The sequence below is a fragment of the Bos indicus genome, chromosome 24 (genome assembly GCF_029378745.1).
Source record: "Bos indicus isolate NIAB-ARS_2022 breed Sahiwal x Tharparkar chromosome 24, NIAB-ARS_B.indTharparkar_mat_pri_1.0, whole genome shotgun sequence".
Lineage (NCBI taxonomy): Eukaryota > Metazoa > Chordata > Mammalia > Artiodactyla > Bovidae > Bos > Bos indicus.
In genome coordinates, this window is record NC_091783.1 from 42,549,929 (window position 1) to 42,566,652 (window position 16,724).

At 48.6% G+C, this 16,724-nt stretch overlaps 1 protein-coding gene across 4 annotated transcripts in view; it reads right to left on the reverse strand.

Annotated features, from left to right (window-relative positions):
* Window positions 1–2,482: 2,482 nt before the first annotated feature.
* The window catches only part of PIEZO2 (piezo type mechanosensitive ion channel component 2), a 251,246-nt gene continuing 237,004 nt past the window's right edge, over window positions 2,483–16,724 (reverse strand). For 3 of the 4 annotated variants that reach the window (XM_019986928.2, XM_070778959.1, XM_070778957.1), the window contains 11 exons: window positions 15,980–16,127; window positions 15,674–15,888; window positions 14,784–14,942; window positions 13,946–14,093; window positions 12,315–12,503; window positions 11,936–12,028; window positions 10,326–10,498; window positions 8,008–8,136; window positions 6,502–6,581; window positions 5,293–5,476; window positions 2,483–3,980 (listed from right to left, as the gene is read on the reverse strand). In XM_019986928.2, coding sequence (XP_019842487.2) covers window positions 3,728–3,980; window positions 5,293–5,476; window positions 6,502–6,581; window positions 8,008–8,136; window positions 10,326–10,498; window positions 11,936–12,028; window positions 12,315–12,503; window positions 13,946–14,093; window positions 14,784–14,942; window positions 15,674–15,888; window positions 15,980–16,127 — 1,771 coding nt within the window. In that variant the 3' untranslated portion in view covers window positions 2,483–3,727. Of the gene's footprint in view, window positions 3,981–5,292; window positions 5,477–6,501; window positions 6,582–8,006; window positions 8,137–10,325; window positions 10,499–11,935; window positions 12,029–12,314; window positions 12,504–13,945; window positions 14,094–14,783; window positions 14,943–15,673; window positions 15,889–15,979; window positions 16,128–16,724 lie in introns of those variants that run through there. The other variant, XM_070778958.1, reaches the window with a different exon arrangement.

Genomic DNA, 16,724 nt, shown 5'->3' on the forward strand with positions numbered 1-16,724 from the left:
GGCCCTGAGAAGACGCCTCGAGCCGCTTCCCTGAAGTGGCCTCGGTTCCTCCTGGGCAAAGAGTCGGGGACAGGTGAGAACTCAGCTCTCTCTGTTACTTAGAAGGTGAGAGGGTTTAATCCATGCTCTTTCATTCCTGGGCTTTAAATTGATGTACTATTTTAACTTTCGTTTCTCCCTGGAAAAAATTGTGAAAGGAGGCTGGCATTTAAAGCTGGGTATTTCCATGTTAGTGTTTTGCTTTGATATCTCATTGTCATCATCTTATTTCTCTGCAGAGCCTCACAGACGTGACACTGGACAAACTGCTGGGACCACAGTGTTTGATGGAAACAGAATAAAGGCTAGAAGTTTGGACTTAGGTGTGGTATAGTGTAGAAACCACTGAACTGATGGAGTTTCAGAGCCACTTCAGAGTCTTCTGGGGACAAAGTCTAGACTGACCAGTGGAGTCCCATGAGGATGCTGGTGTTGGAGAATGGGCTCAGGGCAGTTGGGGGTCTCCAGGCTGGCTTCCCCCCACCTAGGGGGGAAATACAGTATGAAATACAGTGAAAGTCGCTCAGTCGTGCCTGATTCTTTGCAACCCCATGGACTATAAGGTCCATGGAATTCTCCAGGCCAGAATACTGGAGTGGGCCGCCTTTCCCTTCTCCAGGGGATCTTTCCAATCCAGGGATCGAACCCAGGTCTCCCACATTGCAGGCAGATTTTTTACCAACTGAGCCGCAAGAGGAAGCCACATGCTGGGCTAATCAGGGGCTAATGACTGAACTAAGGGGTTTAAAGAAGAAGGACTGGGAGGCTCTTCTCGCTTTCCTGCGTGGGTTTTTCCACAGGGAGGAACAGCATCACCCAAGCATTCCAGGTCTCTTCCCACTTTCATATTCACGCCCCTCACTGAGCTTTTATCAACATTACAGGTGGCTTTTTTTATTGAAACCATTCTGTAGAGCAGTTTGGGGTTCACAGCAGAAGTCCGAGGCAGGTAAGAGATTCCCAATAAGCCTTGACCCCACACATGCCGTTACCAACATCCCCCACCAGACGGGACACTTGTTATAAGTGAGGGCCTGACACAGACATGTCATTGTCACCCAAAGGCCACACATAGTTCACAGTACAGTTCGCTCTCAGTGTGGGACATTCTATGTGTCTGGACACATTTCTGACGATAGGTATCCATCCGCCTGGTATCATACAATATATTCACTCCCCTACAAATCTCTGCGCTCCGCCTGTTCACCCCTCCCTCCCCCTCATCCCCTGACAACCACCAATTGTCTTACTGTCCCTACAGTTCTGCCTTTTCCAGAACATCATATAGTTGGAAGCCCACAGTGTGTAGCCTTTTCAGATTGTGTTCTTTCACTTGAGTAAAATGCGTATACATTCCCTTCATGTCTTTTCATGTCCTGAGAGCTCATTTCTTTTTCGTGCTGAATAACAATATTCCATCATTTAGGTTCTAACGTAGTGTATTTATCTGATCGTCTACCAAAGGGCACCTTGGCTTCTGAGATTTTGGCAATTGTGAATAAAGCATCCAGATGCTGGGCCTTCACGGGGCACCAGCTCACTACACCCCCAGGGCCGGGGCCAGCCTCATGGCTCTCTGCCTGGTTCTCCCTCTTCACTGGCCAGGAGGGCCACCGCCCAGGCCCTTGGGGACAAGATGTCTCCAGAGAACACATTTTAAGGGACACGCGTCCATCATTCTCCGGGCAGGGCCTGGTGCTTATTTGTGGCTGAGGATGTGGCTGGTTACAGCCTGCTGACCCCTTCTTGTTGTCAGATAATCCAGCTGAATGGGGTGGTGACGGGCTGGGCTGGGGTCCCAGCAGCCACCTCCTTCTCTGGGTGAGTCCCCCTCCAACACAGGCAGGACGGGGCCTTCTACATCTCTGTGTCCTTCTGTGTCCTCCCTCCTCCACACTCGAGGCTTTCTTGAACAATGGGACTTGTCTTCCATCCCGGAGTCCTTGACCTCTGTGCCTATGAGAGGGAGTCCTTCTCCCCTCCTCCCTAAATGTGCCGTACACTCTCTCTCCAGATCCCCTGCTGATGTCTTTAAAAGAAAGAATTCACAACCAGGAACGTGCAGAAAGGCTGAGAGGTCCCTGAGTGCTTGGAATTTATTGCCATGATGACAAGCATTTACCCTAAGTCGGGAGCAGGGGGCAGTAGGCTCCAGGTGTTCACAGCGGAGGGGCAGGTCTGCACTGATTCTCCAGAAGACACTGGGCATCGTTTGAACTCTGATACCTTTTAAAGACTCTGTATTCACTGTAATGGTTTCCTCCTGGGAAGGTTATTTTTTACCAGTTGCTTCTGCTTTTATTAATCCCCCTGAGCACACACATGAGAAAACCGACAATACAACCAACCCACCAAAAGTGGGTTCTTAGCTCTGGGCACACAGTACAGAAAGGTCGCTTCTCTTATTTCATGCAACAAGGCAGAAGGAAGAGTATTCTTAAAGTGACTTTGCAGGATGTGCTTTATTCTAAGTCAGTCCCGAACCCAAACTACAGAGGGTCAGTTATTTGGGACATATTCTAGTCCATTCAATGATTCTTCTCAGAAACTGTCCTTTAATATGGAATGAAAACTACATGTCAATCATCAATTTTTCATGCTACATTGATATTTCATGAAGACGTTGTATGACCCATAATAATAATTTAAGAAAAGGCTGTTTGTTTATTTTCCCAAGCTCAATATACATATTTCTTTCATAATTATGAACTTAAAAAAACCCGTCTCAGATGTAAAAATGTGAATTGGAATATGTAAACTCGTTGAGAGACCTGAAAAACAGGGAAAAAAATGTCACATACTGGAAAAACCACTGCTGTGAGTCATGGAAACGGGAGGAAGCATGGGTGAGGGGGCAGAGGGGAGCTCAGACCTCAGTCAGCAAAGGCGACAGCGTCCAAGGACCCCACCTCCGCTGGGCGGCATCTCTGTCTCCCAGGTCGGGGTTTCACGGGGAGTAGGAACTCTCTGGAACCAGAAGAGCCACCAGCTGGGCCTCGGCAACACTGCGTCCATGTCTCTGTTTTGCTGCTTTTTTTTTGTTTTTCCTGAGAAGTCACTGGTGTTGAATGGAAAGATTTCGTATTACTCTTCAGTTAAGGTAAGGCAGTAAGTGTCACTAAGGTTATCTTTTTGCTTAGAATGAGGCTTATCCTTCCACTGGCATCACCATGGGTCACCGGCCCCTCCCTCTTTCCCTCTAGAAACATGTGTCAGGGCTTCAGCCCCCACTCTGCTGCATATTCGGGGTGCAGGCCCCTGGCCCCTCCCCACGCAGCATCCCCTTGGCAGCTGAGTGCCGGGCATGGCGTTGCGATGACCTGGTATCTCCAGGAGGGCACCGTCCACCCAGGAGAAGGTCTCTCCTTCCTCCTCCTGCTGTTCTGGGTCTCTGAGGATGAGACCTGTCAGCAACTCCTCCACAGTCAATCAGGACGCGAGACACCGTGGACTGACACAGGCGAGCAGCCCCGACTTCAGAGGAACGGAATTAACACGAAGGGTGTTTCAACAGCGCCTTGGCTCGTAGCTCTGGGGGCAAAAGGGAGCCCAGCCCTTCTGCTCCCGTCAGCACAGAGACTGTTTCTGCCGAACTGGAAACGCTTAGCTCGCAGGACAAGATTGTGCTTTTCTTTTTTTCTTTGGAAAATCCCCACGTTAACTCGGCTTGCGGTCTGTGGCCAGGGTGTCAGTTTGTTTTCTCCCTGGTCCATTTGATCATGGTTTCTGGCGACCGGTACAGGAATATTAATTTGGCATAGAGATCCTCCTCGAGCTCCAGCTCCCCGGTCTCCCGGACTAAAAAAATGTCTGTGCACAATTTCAGAATCCGATCCACGTTGGGAAGTTCTTCAAACATGATGGAGTGAGAAATCCCGCTGAAGAATTCCCGGACAAACTTCCCAATCACCAGCACCACGGAAGCGTAAAGGCCCATGATACTAGGGAAAAAAAGATGAAGAAAAAGAGGCAGAAGTAGTATCTGGCAGTTAAATATGGTTAACAGAAACACACACACACACACAGGAGAAAACATAACAACACTTTCCCTCAAATGCCACAGAGGATGTGATAGACTTACCAAAGCTTAAATTATTCCACTTTGGTGAAAACATTGACTTTTTGGCTAATGAAAAAGGTAATGCATGCTCTCTTTCTTTTTTTAAATTACACAGTACAGAACTGTAGGACTTGAAAAATCAAAGTCCTTTGAAATCTCACCTTCTGGAGACAAGCAGTGTTAACAGTTTCACGTATGAACTTCTGGTGGTTTTACTGCAGACGTCATATGCATAAGCTACATGGTGTGCATGCATGCTCAGCTGTATCCAACTCGTTGAGACCCCATGGACTATAGCCCTCCAGGCTCCTCTGTCCATGGGATTCTCCAGGCAAGAATACTGGAGAGGGTTGCCATTTCCTCCTCCAGGGGATCTTCCCCACCAAGGGATCAAACCAGTGTCTCTTGGTAGGCAGATTATTTACCATTGAGCCAGCTGGGGAAGCTACATAATATATGTGGTAGAAATGCAATTGTATCATACACACTTTCTGTATTGAGAACTTTTCCCTGCCTTTCTCAGAGATTTGTGTTTATAATAAAATTCCGAAGAGACAATGATTTCTTAAGAGGCTCTTTCTAGGAAGTGGAAAACCTCAGTGTCCTGTCGGGGGTGCCTGTTAGAGGACTGAAGCATCAGAAGGCAGAGAAGTGCATCAGGCATGTCCCAAATTGATTTCTGACTGACTCTCATCTGCTAAGGTCAGAAGGCAACATTAGCAGAAAAGAGAGAACTTGACCCCAATTTCTAGATTAAACCCCGAATTGCACCAAACTGTGTGGTAGCAGGAAGGAATAGTTAAAAAGCTGGAGATACGGCAAATATGGCTTCGGGTCCTGTGTTTGGTGGCAGGACCACCCAAGGCATTTTTTTACTTCTCTGGGACTCTGATTCCTCATCTTTTAAAACTAAGTTCCCTGTGACAAACCATAATGGAAAAGAATATGAAAAAGAAATGCATATACCTGTATAACAGTCACCTTGGTGTACAGTAGCTATTAACACAACACGGTAAATCAACTATACTTCAATAAAATTTTAAAAATATAATATGAAGAGCCAAGGATCTGTGAATTCTAATAACACAGCTATAGAATCTGAGAATTCTAGAAAGATAAAAGACTTCTGTCCTCAGCTTGGTGTGGTGCAGAGGGGGCCTCTCATGACCATCAACTGCAAAATGGCTCCTTACCCATAGCCGGCCAGGAACCCCAGGCTGGGGGGGCTGACCTTGTCGTTGAAGACCACCAGCTCCAGGGCCTGGGCTTCCTGGTTGTAGATTCTGTTCCCAGTCAAGTTGAGAACCCACCACTCACTGTTTGAGTTAGTCGCATTGTCTCTGGACAAAATGATGGTGATGTTCATGAAATTATTTTCTGGAGAAAGAGAAACATGAAATCTGGTTAGCAGGAGAGTTTAAGGATTTAATGCACTTAGTAGTTCCGGGATGGCACAAGCTGGTTGGCACTCATGGCACTGGGTTCCAGGATGAGGGCACAGGAGCATGTCGACTCTATAAGGAAAAGGAGTGGTGGGCCTGGGTGGCGGGGGGTCTCTCTTTTTCTCCAAGAGGCCAGTGCTGCTGCTACATGAGACGGCAACCACGTCACAGGGAGAAGGGGACCACGTCACCGCAGGATCTTTGCTGACAAGTCCCAACGACTAATTAGACATTTAAAAACCGCAATAACCGACTTGTGATGGAATCGACGGGCTCCTTCCTGTTAGCCCTGTTTATTGAGCATCTTCCAGGAAGAAGGTGCTGCAGGAGGGGCTCAGGGGTCACCCAGTCGCACGCAGCCTGGTCCAGTGGCAAAGGCCACCTCTCCAAGCACAGTTTATGGGCACATGGCAACCACCACAGCACCTGTACCAACAAGGTCTGTGAGCCTGGGGAGACCGCTTCTGGGTGGCTTCCCAGAGGAGGTGACCTCTGTCTGAGCTGAGTCTTGCTGGGTGAGAACTTTAATAGATGGAGCCTGACTACCAGCACTCAGTCACCCTTGGGCTGAATCACATCCCTTTCTTGCCATCTTTGTTTTTTTGTTTTTATCATGTGGCCTTTGGCATTAACACTGTAGGAGGCAATTTTCTGCCAAAGATGTGGTTGCTAATAGAAGCAAGTAAATAGGTTCTGATAAATCTGTTAATTTGTCACTCAATATAGATTTTAGTCAATCACGTTCTATATCGATGAAGAAAGGAAGATGATGAACTTGCCCTGGGTGAGTAAGTCCCTTCTTGCTGGTGGACACAGCCTGGAGCCTAGGCTTCTTGTGAACCGTGTCACATGAGAAAGAAACCTGGCAAGGAGCTTGATGGAGGCTGCAAGGGCAAACTGTAGATGTTGACTGCAAGAAAGATTAAGAACTGTTCCGAAGCGATTCCTTCTCATTCTTACCAGATAAAAGCTGCTTTATGGGTTTGGAGTTAGAGTCACTGGGTGCTTTCACGTAGTATGGATAAATCCTTTCTATGGTCCTGGAAATTAAGAAAAAAAAAAAAGAGGTAATTAAGTTCTAGTTGTTTCGCACACTCTGTTGCTTAGTCGTGTTTGACTCTTTTCAACCCCATGGACCATAATCCACCAGGCTCCTCTGTCCATGGGATTTCCCAGGCAAGAGTACTGGAGTGGGTTGCCATTTCCTCCTCCAGGGAATCTTTCCAACCCAGGAATCAAACCTACATCTCCTGAGTCTTCTGCATTGACAGGCAGATTCTTTACCACTGCATCACCATGCAAAAATGATTGTTTTTTTTTTTTTGCTACCTTTGACCTCATTTCAAACAAATAATGTTGAGAGTCTTCCTATAATTATACAATGTGCAGTCATCATAATGTATTAAAATACGCTGTATTTTACATAATGTAAATACACGTAGTGTCCATTAACATCAGAAGTCTCCAAAGCTGAATAAATTCACCAGGTTCTAACCAGATGTTCAGGCCACCTCTGTACCAAGCTAATTAATGGCTTAAAGATGGCTATACAGATTTTTCCATACCTGTGACTTTTCTGAAGCAAGGGGCTATCTTTCTTGCTAAGATCCGCCCATTCTTCCAATTTTAATTTTCAGGATTTCAAAACTCTCTATAGCGGAATGGGCTGCTCCAGCTGATATGAGGATGCGGGTGTAGGGAAGAGAGGACTGGCATCTGAGCTCTCAGCCCACGGCTACTCCATCTCTCTAAGTTGCTTTCTCATCAGAAAGCGATGGGGAGAGCCTGACGGGTCTCAGGGGCCCTTGGTGTTCAATGCCTGACACGGGGTACTTTCAGAACCATGTCTGAGGGTTGCATGGTGCTGGTTCTCACCCTCAGCGCTTTGACCTGGGTTGGGGCAGACGGGGGCAGACTGGAGACAGAGCTGGGCACTGGGCAGTTTGGGATTAGCAGCAGTTGTTCACTCCTGCTGGTTCTCACATGAGACTCTAACATCACAGCTTAGATGTCTAGAGTGCAGTGTCGTGTGGCAGGAGAATATATAAGATACAGCTTATATATAAGATCTTAATATAAAAGATACAGATTTTCCCCCTCAAATTTCCATCTACCCCTTTGCCTTCTCACCCCCCTCCATTAGCCAGGGATTCAGTGCCCCAGAAGAGGGGTGATGGAAGAAAAGGGTCTCCCAGTGTCTCTCCTTGGGTTTTGGTGATTATGCCAGCTGGGAATAGAGTCTGTCACCTGGAGAAGAGTTCAGTCCTCCCCAGACATGCTGGGCAGAGGGAGTGGGTGGAGAGCAGGTGGGGCTTTGATGCAGCCCATCTGGGGCTCTAAGCACAGGCTCACTAGAGTCACCCAAGTGAGCAGGTCGAGTTTCTTGCCCACCCATGTTTGCAGAGGAGACTCTGCACCAGATACACACGCCTGCTGTCACTGTGTTAACAACGATGACCAACTCACACGGGCGTCCTGGAGCTTTCTGTGTCGCCGCCAGCTATCATTTTAGCAATATTCTCTCGTGTCGCGTTTTTAAGAGGGAAAGAAAGCTTATCTGTTGCTATTTCTGCTTTTGCACCCAGACTCATGTTTCTGTGAAAGAAAAAAAGAAGAGGTCAAGGTCAGTGGTTATTCACAAATCTGCAGGTGAGATTAAAACTCCTGAAATACTCATCTCACCAAGTTTCACTGGGTCCACAATTGTCAACCCCAACCTCTCTGTCCACCTCACCTGGACATCCAGCCTCTCAGATATCCAAGGAGGCTGCAAGCACCTTCAACACCGATCACAGGTGAGGAGGAAGAGTGTGGGGACCCAAAGAGACGTGGACCTGAGCATCTAGTAGGGCTCTGAGGCACATTCTATTAGCCCAGTGATGTTGGTCTCCATGAGGACTCACAGAATCCATATTTTAAACAGAATATTCACAATGAGATGTCGCCTCACATCTATCAGGATGGCCATGATGGCCATCACTAAAGAGACAAGAGACAGCAAGTTTTGGTGAGGATGTGGGGAGAAGGGAACCCTTGTGCCCTGTTGGTGGGAATGGAAACTGGTGTAGCCACTGTGGGGAACAGTTTGGTGATTCCTCAAAAAATTAAAAACAGAACTACTATAGGAGCAGTCCCACTTCTGGGTATTTTTCCAAAGAAAATGAAAACACTAACTTGAAAACATATCTGCTCCACCATGTTCACGGCAGCATTTACAATAGCCAAGATACAGAAGCAACGTCTGCATCCACATACACGAATAAAGAAGATATGACACATACACATGATGGAATGTTATTCAGGAATAAAAAGAATGAACTCTTACTCTTTGTGACAACATGGATGAACCTTGATGGCATTAGGCTAAGTGAAATAAGTCAGATAAAGACAAATACTGTATAATCTCATTTGTGTGTGGAATCTAGAAATAAAAACACAAAACCTGAACTCATAGATACAGAGAATGAATTGGTGGTTCCCAGAGGTGGTGGTGGTGGTGGTAAATGAAATGGATTATTTCATTTCAGGAATGAAAGGAAGTTAAAGCGAATGAATTTTCAGTTATAACATAATTAAGTCCTGGCTACGTAATGACCAGCATGATGACTATTTTTAATAAAACTCCATTGCATATTTGAAAATTGCTGAGTGGATCTTAAAAGTTCTCATCACAGGAGAAAATGGTTGGTAACCGTGTGGTGAGTGTTCGCTAGACACTATGGTGCCCATTTTGAAAGTACATAAGTATCAAATCACCATGTTGCTCCCTTGCAACTAGAACAATGCCACATGTCCATTATCTCAATTAAAAACAGAATGTTTGATCAGAAATTGGTTTTTAATTTTTGGGGGTGGCTCTTCAAAGGAAGGGCTAAGAAGAGCATTTTTGCCAACACTGAATTCCATGTGGGGAGTTTGGGACATTTAAAAGGAGAAAATAAGGTTAAAGAAGGAGGTCTTTAAAGTCGCAGCAGCCCTCTCCAAAATCCTTCTTTACTGTTTCCCTGTGAATTCAGATTTAAGAACGCTTTCTTATTTAGCTATCATGGTTCTCTCTTAATTCCAGCCAAGAAGCTGGTATTGTGCACACAACAAGCCTACCCCACGCCTGCCTGGAATCCTGAGAGAAACAAAGCTCATCAGCCAAGGTGCTGGGTCAGGCCCCCAAACAGCCCCACGGACACGTGGGGCTTTCGGATGCGAGGACTTCTCCTGAGATAAGTGATGTGGTGGCCACAGGCTGGCCAGAGGCTCATGTTGCAGGGGGAGGGTAGGAATATCCCTGCTCTCCCCGTCTGGGCCTGCCCAAGGGGCTCCCCCAGCTCAGGCTTAGAGAAAAGAGCCACAGAGGCTGCCCAGTGCTTGGGGCGGCAAGGGAGACTCGGGGTTCCAGGGGCTACAGGTCCTGTGTTATAAGACCAACTCAAGCTCAGGGAAATCTCATGCTTCACCTGGCTCGGTTTCATTTTATGAGTCATGACTCTATTTATTTTCTCTCCACCTCTCTCTTTTACTCACAGATCTCACTGTCAGAGGCTTTAGAGCTAAGGTTAGTAGAAAAAGGAAAATTGAGATGTTCTCACTGGGCCAATGAGTCTCAGGCAAATCACTGTTTAATAACACACAAAAACATTAGCTGTGGCATTGAATGCGTGTTACCCGAGAACTAACATAAACCCAGATCCACGTTAATCTGAGGCTTCTAACCTCCCATGCCCCCCACCCCCACCCCAAGTTCAGGTTGGGGAAAAGGGGGATATTATGCACGGAAATCCAGTAACTACCTCTGAATACTCCATGAAAAAACAACAGAGAAGCTACTATTGGGGTCCTTGAGTTCGTGTATCATTTTCTGCTTACTGGGAGGGCTGATGGTCCATAAAGAATTTGAGTTTCCTTCCAGTTCTGCGACTGTTATGTCTTCTTTTTCATAATTTTCCAGAAATTGCATAGCACCCTGTGTACACACAAACACAGCTGCATAAATAGACCACACCCCCGAGGACATGCAAGAAGGTGACTACCCTTCCCTCTATCTGGCTGTGCAGAGGGATTTTCATCCCAACAGGCTGTCTGGAGTGTTCTGGCACTAAGAGCTCAGTCACATCACCAGACCCCAGTGGTGGTGCTGCTACTCCCATGGGCATGGGTGCTGGGTCGATTCAGTCATGCCCCACTCTTTGCAACCCTATGGACTGTAGCCCGCCAGCCCCCTCTGTCCATGGGTTCTCCAGGCAAGAATACTGGAGTGGGTTGCCATGCCCTCCTCCAGGGGATCTTCCTGATCCAGTGATTGAACCCGTGTCTCTTACATGTCCTGCATTGTTGCGGGTGGGGGTGGGGAGGGAGGTTCTTTACCACTAGCGCCACCTGGGAAGGCCCCCTCCCCACAAGGCCATGGAATCACTCCAATCAAACAGCACAGAAAAATCAGATGATTTAGTGTCATCTTTTCCTTCCCACTAAAAAAAGAAATGTACCAACTATTGGGGAACATTCTTCTCATAAGAGAGACAAGTTTAATCTACCCTGGACATTGGGCCCTTCCTCACAGCTGTGTATTCCTCAAGACTAGCGCTGACAGTGGGCATTACAGGCCAATCATTTTACAATGGGGAAAAGCATCTGTTTGCCCAATCACTGTACTTAAATTAAAAGTATCATTTGTAAAGCCGATTTCAACCACGAAGAGTCATGCTGTCATAGTATTAAAAGCATGGAATGCAGAGAGAAGGATGACATCAGCCACACAATTCCACCACCAGAACTTGATTCCCATTCTATACAGTTGACGATACATGCCTTAATTTTTAAAATCAATTTTAAAATAATGGCATCCTTTTACATCTCTTTCATTTTGAGAAATTTTCATGCTATGAAATCATCTTCATAATTATCATCTTATTAGAAAGGAAGTTGCTTGGAAAACCTGCCATAATTGATTCATTCAGTCCTACTTGTTGAATCCCCAAGCTGCCTGGTTCTTATGAATGTGGAGGATGCTGTCACAAGCAGGCACCTGTGGGGCTTCTCCCATATTCTGAATGACTTCCTTAGGACAGACTCCTGCAGGAGACCTCCCAGTCAAAGGGATCAATGTCTACCACGATTTAAAAACTTTAGAGATTTGAAAAGGATCAGCACCTGTTGTGTTTAACATGAAGATTCTCTGAATTAGAATTATGTTTATTATCACTTATGTCCAATAATACAGACACTACATCTTAGATGATCAAAGTGGCCAGTGGCCAGGAACCTGCAGTGTAACAACTGATCATCCCCGGGAAGTCCTGCCCTCCAGCTGAGGTCGTGGCCAAGTGGTGAGTAAGGTGATGACAGTCAGCTGGCCAAGATGACAGCTGTTCACAGAGACCATCTCCATGCATCTACTTACAGTGTCCTTAGAAAAAGCTTTAATGAATTTATTAAACATTGGCTGGTCCATAACTTTCAGCTGGCTTTGCTGGGCACTCATTGTGAAAATAGGCTGGAAAACAAAGACACACGGGACGGTTACTATTTGAAATTCCTTCTGTGCATCCTGGGTTCTGAGAACAATATTAAACCGTGTATTATCCACAGCCAGTGCAAGGCTCTCTCTTCCATGTCTCCTGCACCTTAGCTCACATATTTGCAGAACTGTCAATATTCAGACAGGAGATGTGGGTCCACAGAACCTCAGTAAGTCATCCGGTGGTCAGGGAGAGGGCTGCGCTCGGCAAGGACTCACAGAGGGGTGGGGGGATGGGAGACCTGGAGGGAGGCATGGTTACCTGGTACCCGCCCAGGGTGATTGTGACTGAGACGTCCAGGGGCTGGTTGATAACCCCAGCGACGGATTTGACCAGAGACATGAAGAGTAGCGGGAACCAGACGATGCAGATGAGCAGCACGATGATCATGCCCCCCATCCCGTACTTGACCACCTTCTTCTTCTTCTGCCCCCGGGGCTGCGGGTACCTCTGCAATGGGAGGGTGGCATGCTCAGGTGGTGTCCCCAGGAGAGGCGGGCACTATGACCACAAAGTCTGCCTGGGACTGAGTCCTGAATCTGTTCAGAATGCACCCAGTCCCAGCCCTGGAACAAGGGAGGCAGCAATGCTGGGCTGTGAGGAGCCTGCTCTGTGACCCCTACAGGGTCCACTGGGGCCTGAGTGGTTTTTTCCTTAAAAGGACTCTGTGGGTTTGCTGGGGGCAGACCTGTGGACCAAGGGACCAAAGCTTCTGCTGAATAAACCCCTGGTTTTAAGGGATCAGGTGGGAGAAAGACATTTTACTTTAAATTCCTGAATATTCGAAACTGTGCCTTTCAAGGGGGTCCTCCTCCCCTTGGCGGGTGGAAAGCATTTTAACTTTGTTCGTGACACATGTTGTCAGGACCACATGTCCAAGCTGGAATCACCTCCATTTGCTGCATCAAGGGCTCCCCAGCCCAGAGCTCAGCCTGCAGGCGAGTGGAGGGCTCAGCTCTGCCATGTGTCGTGGAGGCTGCTTGGGTCTACATGCCTGTTCCATACTTAGATGCTGCTTCTACGGGACCTGTCTCCTTTCAGGGGTACTCTGGAGGCTGGACTACATATGTATGGTAAACTTTTGAAAAAATCCCTTGAATAATCATGTTGTTGTTCAGTCGCTAAGTCATGTCTGATTCTTTGTGACCCCCATGGACTGCAGCACACCAGGTTTCCCTGTCCTTCATCATCTCCCAGAGTTTGCCCAAGTTCATGTCCATCGAGTTGATCATGCCATTCAACCATCTCATCCTCTGTTGCCCTCTTCACTTTCTGCCTTCCATCTTTCCCAGCATCAGGATCTTTTCCAGGGAGTCAGCTGTTCGCATCAAGTGGCCAAAGTAGTGGAGCTTCGGCTTCAGCATCAGTCCTTCCAGTGAGTATTCAGGGCTGATTTCCTTTAGGATGGATGGAATCATAATTCCATCCACATCTAAACCTTAAAATCCAACCTAGCAGAATGAGCAGATATTTTCACTTTAATTTCCTTTGCACAAAGAGGTTGCCTCCTCTGTGTCTCATTGAAGAGTGGCCCACAGGGTGAACCTGAGTCTCAGACACCTGGACCACTTTCCTCCAGCACATCTCACCCCCTCCTGCTCCCAGATGAGCCATTTCAGAACGACTGTGTGGTCCAGCACCGTGTCACCTCTTCTCACAACAACACAACAAGCACCTGCCAGAAGAAGAATCATCTGGAGGCTCTTCTCGCTATGGCAGCAGCAGGTCCAGACTCCTAACTCCAGCAGGGTGAAGTCAATGGGGTGTTCATAGGTCCAGGTGGGTTCTGCCTCATTTATTGGGCCACAAAACTTGCAGAAGTTCCTATCAGTCTTATAACCGGCCTGTATCTAAAAGACACAAATACGGCTGAGGCACTGCTATTGGCTTACTTTTTCCGACTCCCGCCAACACTTGAGGATGAAGATGTGAGCATAGATGTCCTCCACACAGATCCAGCTGGACAGGCTCAGGGTCGTGTCTGTCCACACCCAGTCCATCACAGCCCTCAGCTCCGTCAGGAAAGGGACAAGGCGGAACCTGTGGAAACCAAGTCTTGTTAGAAGGACAGCTGTGGGCTGGCCCCATCGCCGGACAATCTTGCAGGCTCATGGAGGTCCTGACTGTCACTGTTACTATAAAAATTCAAAATGGAATACAACTGCTTTTCATTATCAGTCCGTTAAGGAATGATATTTGCCTTTTCCTTTTTTTTTTTTTTTTGGCTGATGGTTTTAAAAAACTTTTATAAATACATTTGAAGTGTCTTCAATTTCTTTAAGTCTTACAGTTATAGTTTTCTTCGTATAAAACTTAAACTTCTTTGGCTAAATTTATCTTGAAGTATTTTATTATTTTTGATGCTCTTGTGAATGGGAGTGTGCTGTGTGCTCAGCTGCTCAGTGGTGTCTGACTCTTTGCAATCCCATGGACTGAAGTTCGCCAGGTTCCTCTGTCCATGGGACTCTCCAGGCACAAATACTGGAGTGGGTTGCCCTGCACTCCTCCAGGGGATCTTCCCAACCCAGGGATCGAACCCATGTCTCTTGCATCTCCCACACTTGAGCAGGGAGGAGAGGGGGAGAGTCTTTACCACTAGCGCCACCTGGGAAGGCTCCCCTCCTGCCATGGCCACAGAGTCACTTCCAACCCTGGCTGCCCCCCCATACTCCTACTGCCCCCGGCCCCCCATACTCTGCGCGTGGCCAGGATGGCACCGAGCACCCTCACCCCTGGAACAGGAAGAGGTTGACGTAGTTGTAGCTCTTGGTGAGGAAGTTGCCGAGGACCCGAGTTGGGTAGCCACAGCGGATCTGGTAGGCGGACAGCCCGAAGTACACGCACTTGACAAAGTACCACAGCTGTGCGACCAGGTTCTGGCTGAACTTCCTGGGCGAGAAAACAGAAAAGTACAGGGTGGGATGCTCTTCCGGTACAGAAGGACACCAGTTAGGGTGAGAGAAAAGCCTACTCTTCCCTCTGGCTTCTAAAGGCAGGTCCTTATCACAGACGTCTCAGCCGCATTTGGTTGGCAGGAGTCATTCCTAAGCTAATGACATCCTCCAAAGCTGGGAGAGCAGTGTGGTCACCCGAAGAATGCCCCCAGACCCCACTCTAAGATGGGCATGTCCTCACCCCTAGAACCTGGGAACGCGTGACCTTCCTTGGCCAAGAGGACTTGACAGACATGCTAGGGTTGGGGACCTGGGGTCGGGAAGAAGTATAGCTGCCCAGGGGGCCCCACAAACAGGCCTTAGCCGGACAGCCTTGCTCGGCTGTGGGCAGGAGACGTGGCAGGGAAGAGATACAGGGTTTGGAGAAGGAGGAGGAGACCCTGAGCATCTCTGGAAGCTAGAAGAGGTCAAAAGATGGATTCTCCAGGGACTCTCCAGAAAGGACCGTCGTCCCGCCCACATCGTAATTTCAGTCCAGTGAGGCCTGGGTCTGCCCCCTGGCCTGCAAAGCTGTAAGACAATGCACTTGCATTTAACCCTTGACTTTGCAGTGGTACTGATTAACCCCTATCCTCTCCTTCCCTATGCGCTTATCCTTACAAAACATTTCCTTCCCCTATGGGTTCCAGGAAAGTGGCCCCACAGCTCCAGTTCCCAAGGCCTCACCTCTCGGTCACGCCAGGCAGGATGAAGAACATCCAGAAGTGAATCCCAAACACCAGGATGACCTGGAAGATGACCTTTCCTAGGACAGTCTTCCTGAGGTAGAGCGCCCGGTCCACCACCATGGTCCCGAACTGAATGAGCACCATCACCAGGAAGGGCCCCGGCACCTGGTCCTCGGACAGTGAGGACGTGATGTCGGCCGCAGCCGAGTGTTTCTGGGGAGGAGACCGCAGGCTCAGTCCTGGACGCACCCACAGGACAGCATCGCTCATCCCCGCGGTGTGGTGGCCTCGGTCCCCCACCTACCCCGAAGGCCCAGAAGCCGAAGACAATGATGACGAAGTCCACAGTGTCCGCCAGGAACATAAGCACGTACACATCGGTGACGGCGCTGTAGTCGGGGTGGATGAGGTCGTAGAAGAACTGCCTGATGGGCACGTAGAGCTGCAGGGTCCTAGGGGACAGACGCCCAGTGTGGGCTGGGTGGAAATGCAGGACCCCCAGAGACCCCGTCACTCTGCCCTCTGCTGCCCTCCCGAACAGCTCGCCCTCCCCTGCTCCGGCCTCAGGACACTTCGCTGGGGGCAGGGGCCCCTGCTCTGCCACAGACTCTGCACAAGTTCACAGCTTCTCTCCGGAAGCATAACGGAACGGTAGCCCCGGAAACGAGGGGCTGGTTTGTGCCCTGATTCAGTTGCTCTCCACCTGTGAGACTTGGATCCTGCTACTGAGCCCTGTGTGCTTTCCTCTTCTGTAAAAGGTGTAACGAGACCCGAGGGACAGGGCTGCGGTGAGAGTGACAGGACCCCGTGGTCCTGCTGGCCCCGGTAGATGCCAGGAGCCCCCTCTCCTCCCCTTTCCGCCCTTGTCCCCAGGGCCAGGCATCATCCTGGGCTCTGGGGCTCAGCCTCCTTCATCCCTGTGCTTCCACTCTGGCTGTCTGCCAAGCCTCTGTCCCTTCTCTTCATGGTCCGTAATTCAAGACCACGTCCAGGTGAGCACAGCCCTTGGTCTCAGAGCTCAGGCTCAGGACCAGCCTTGAGGCACCGGC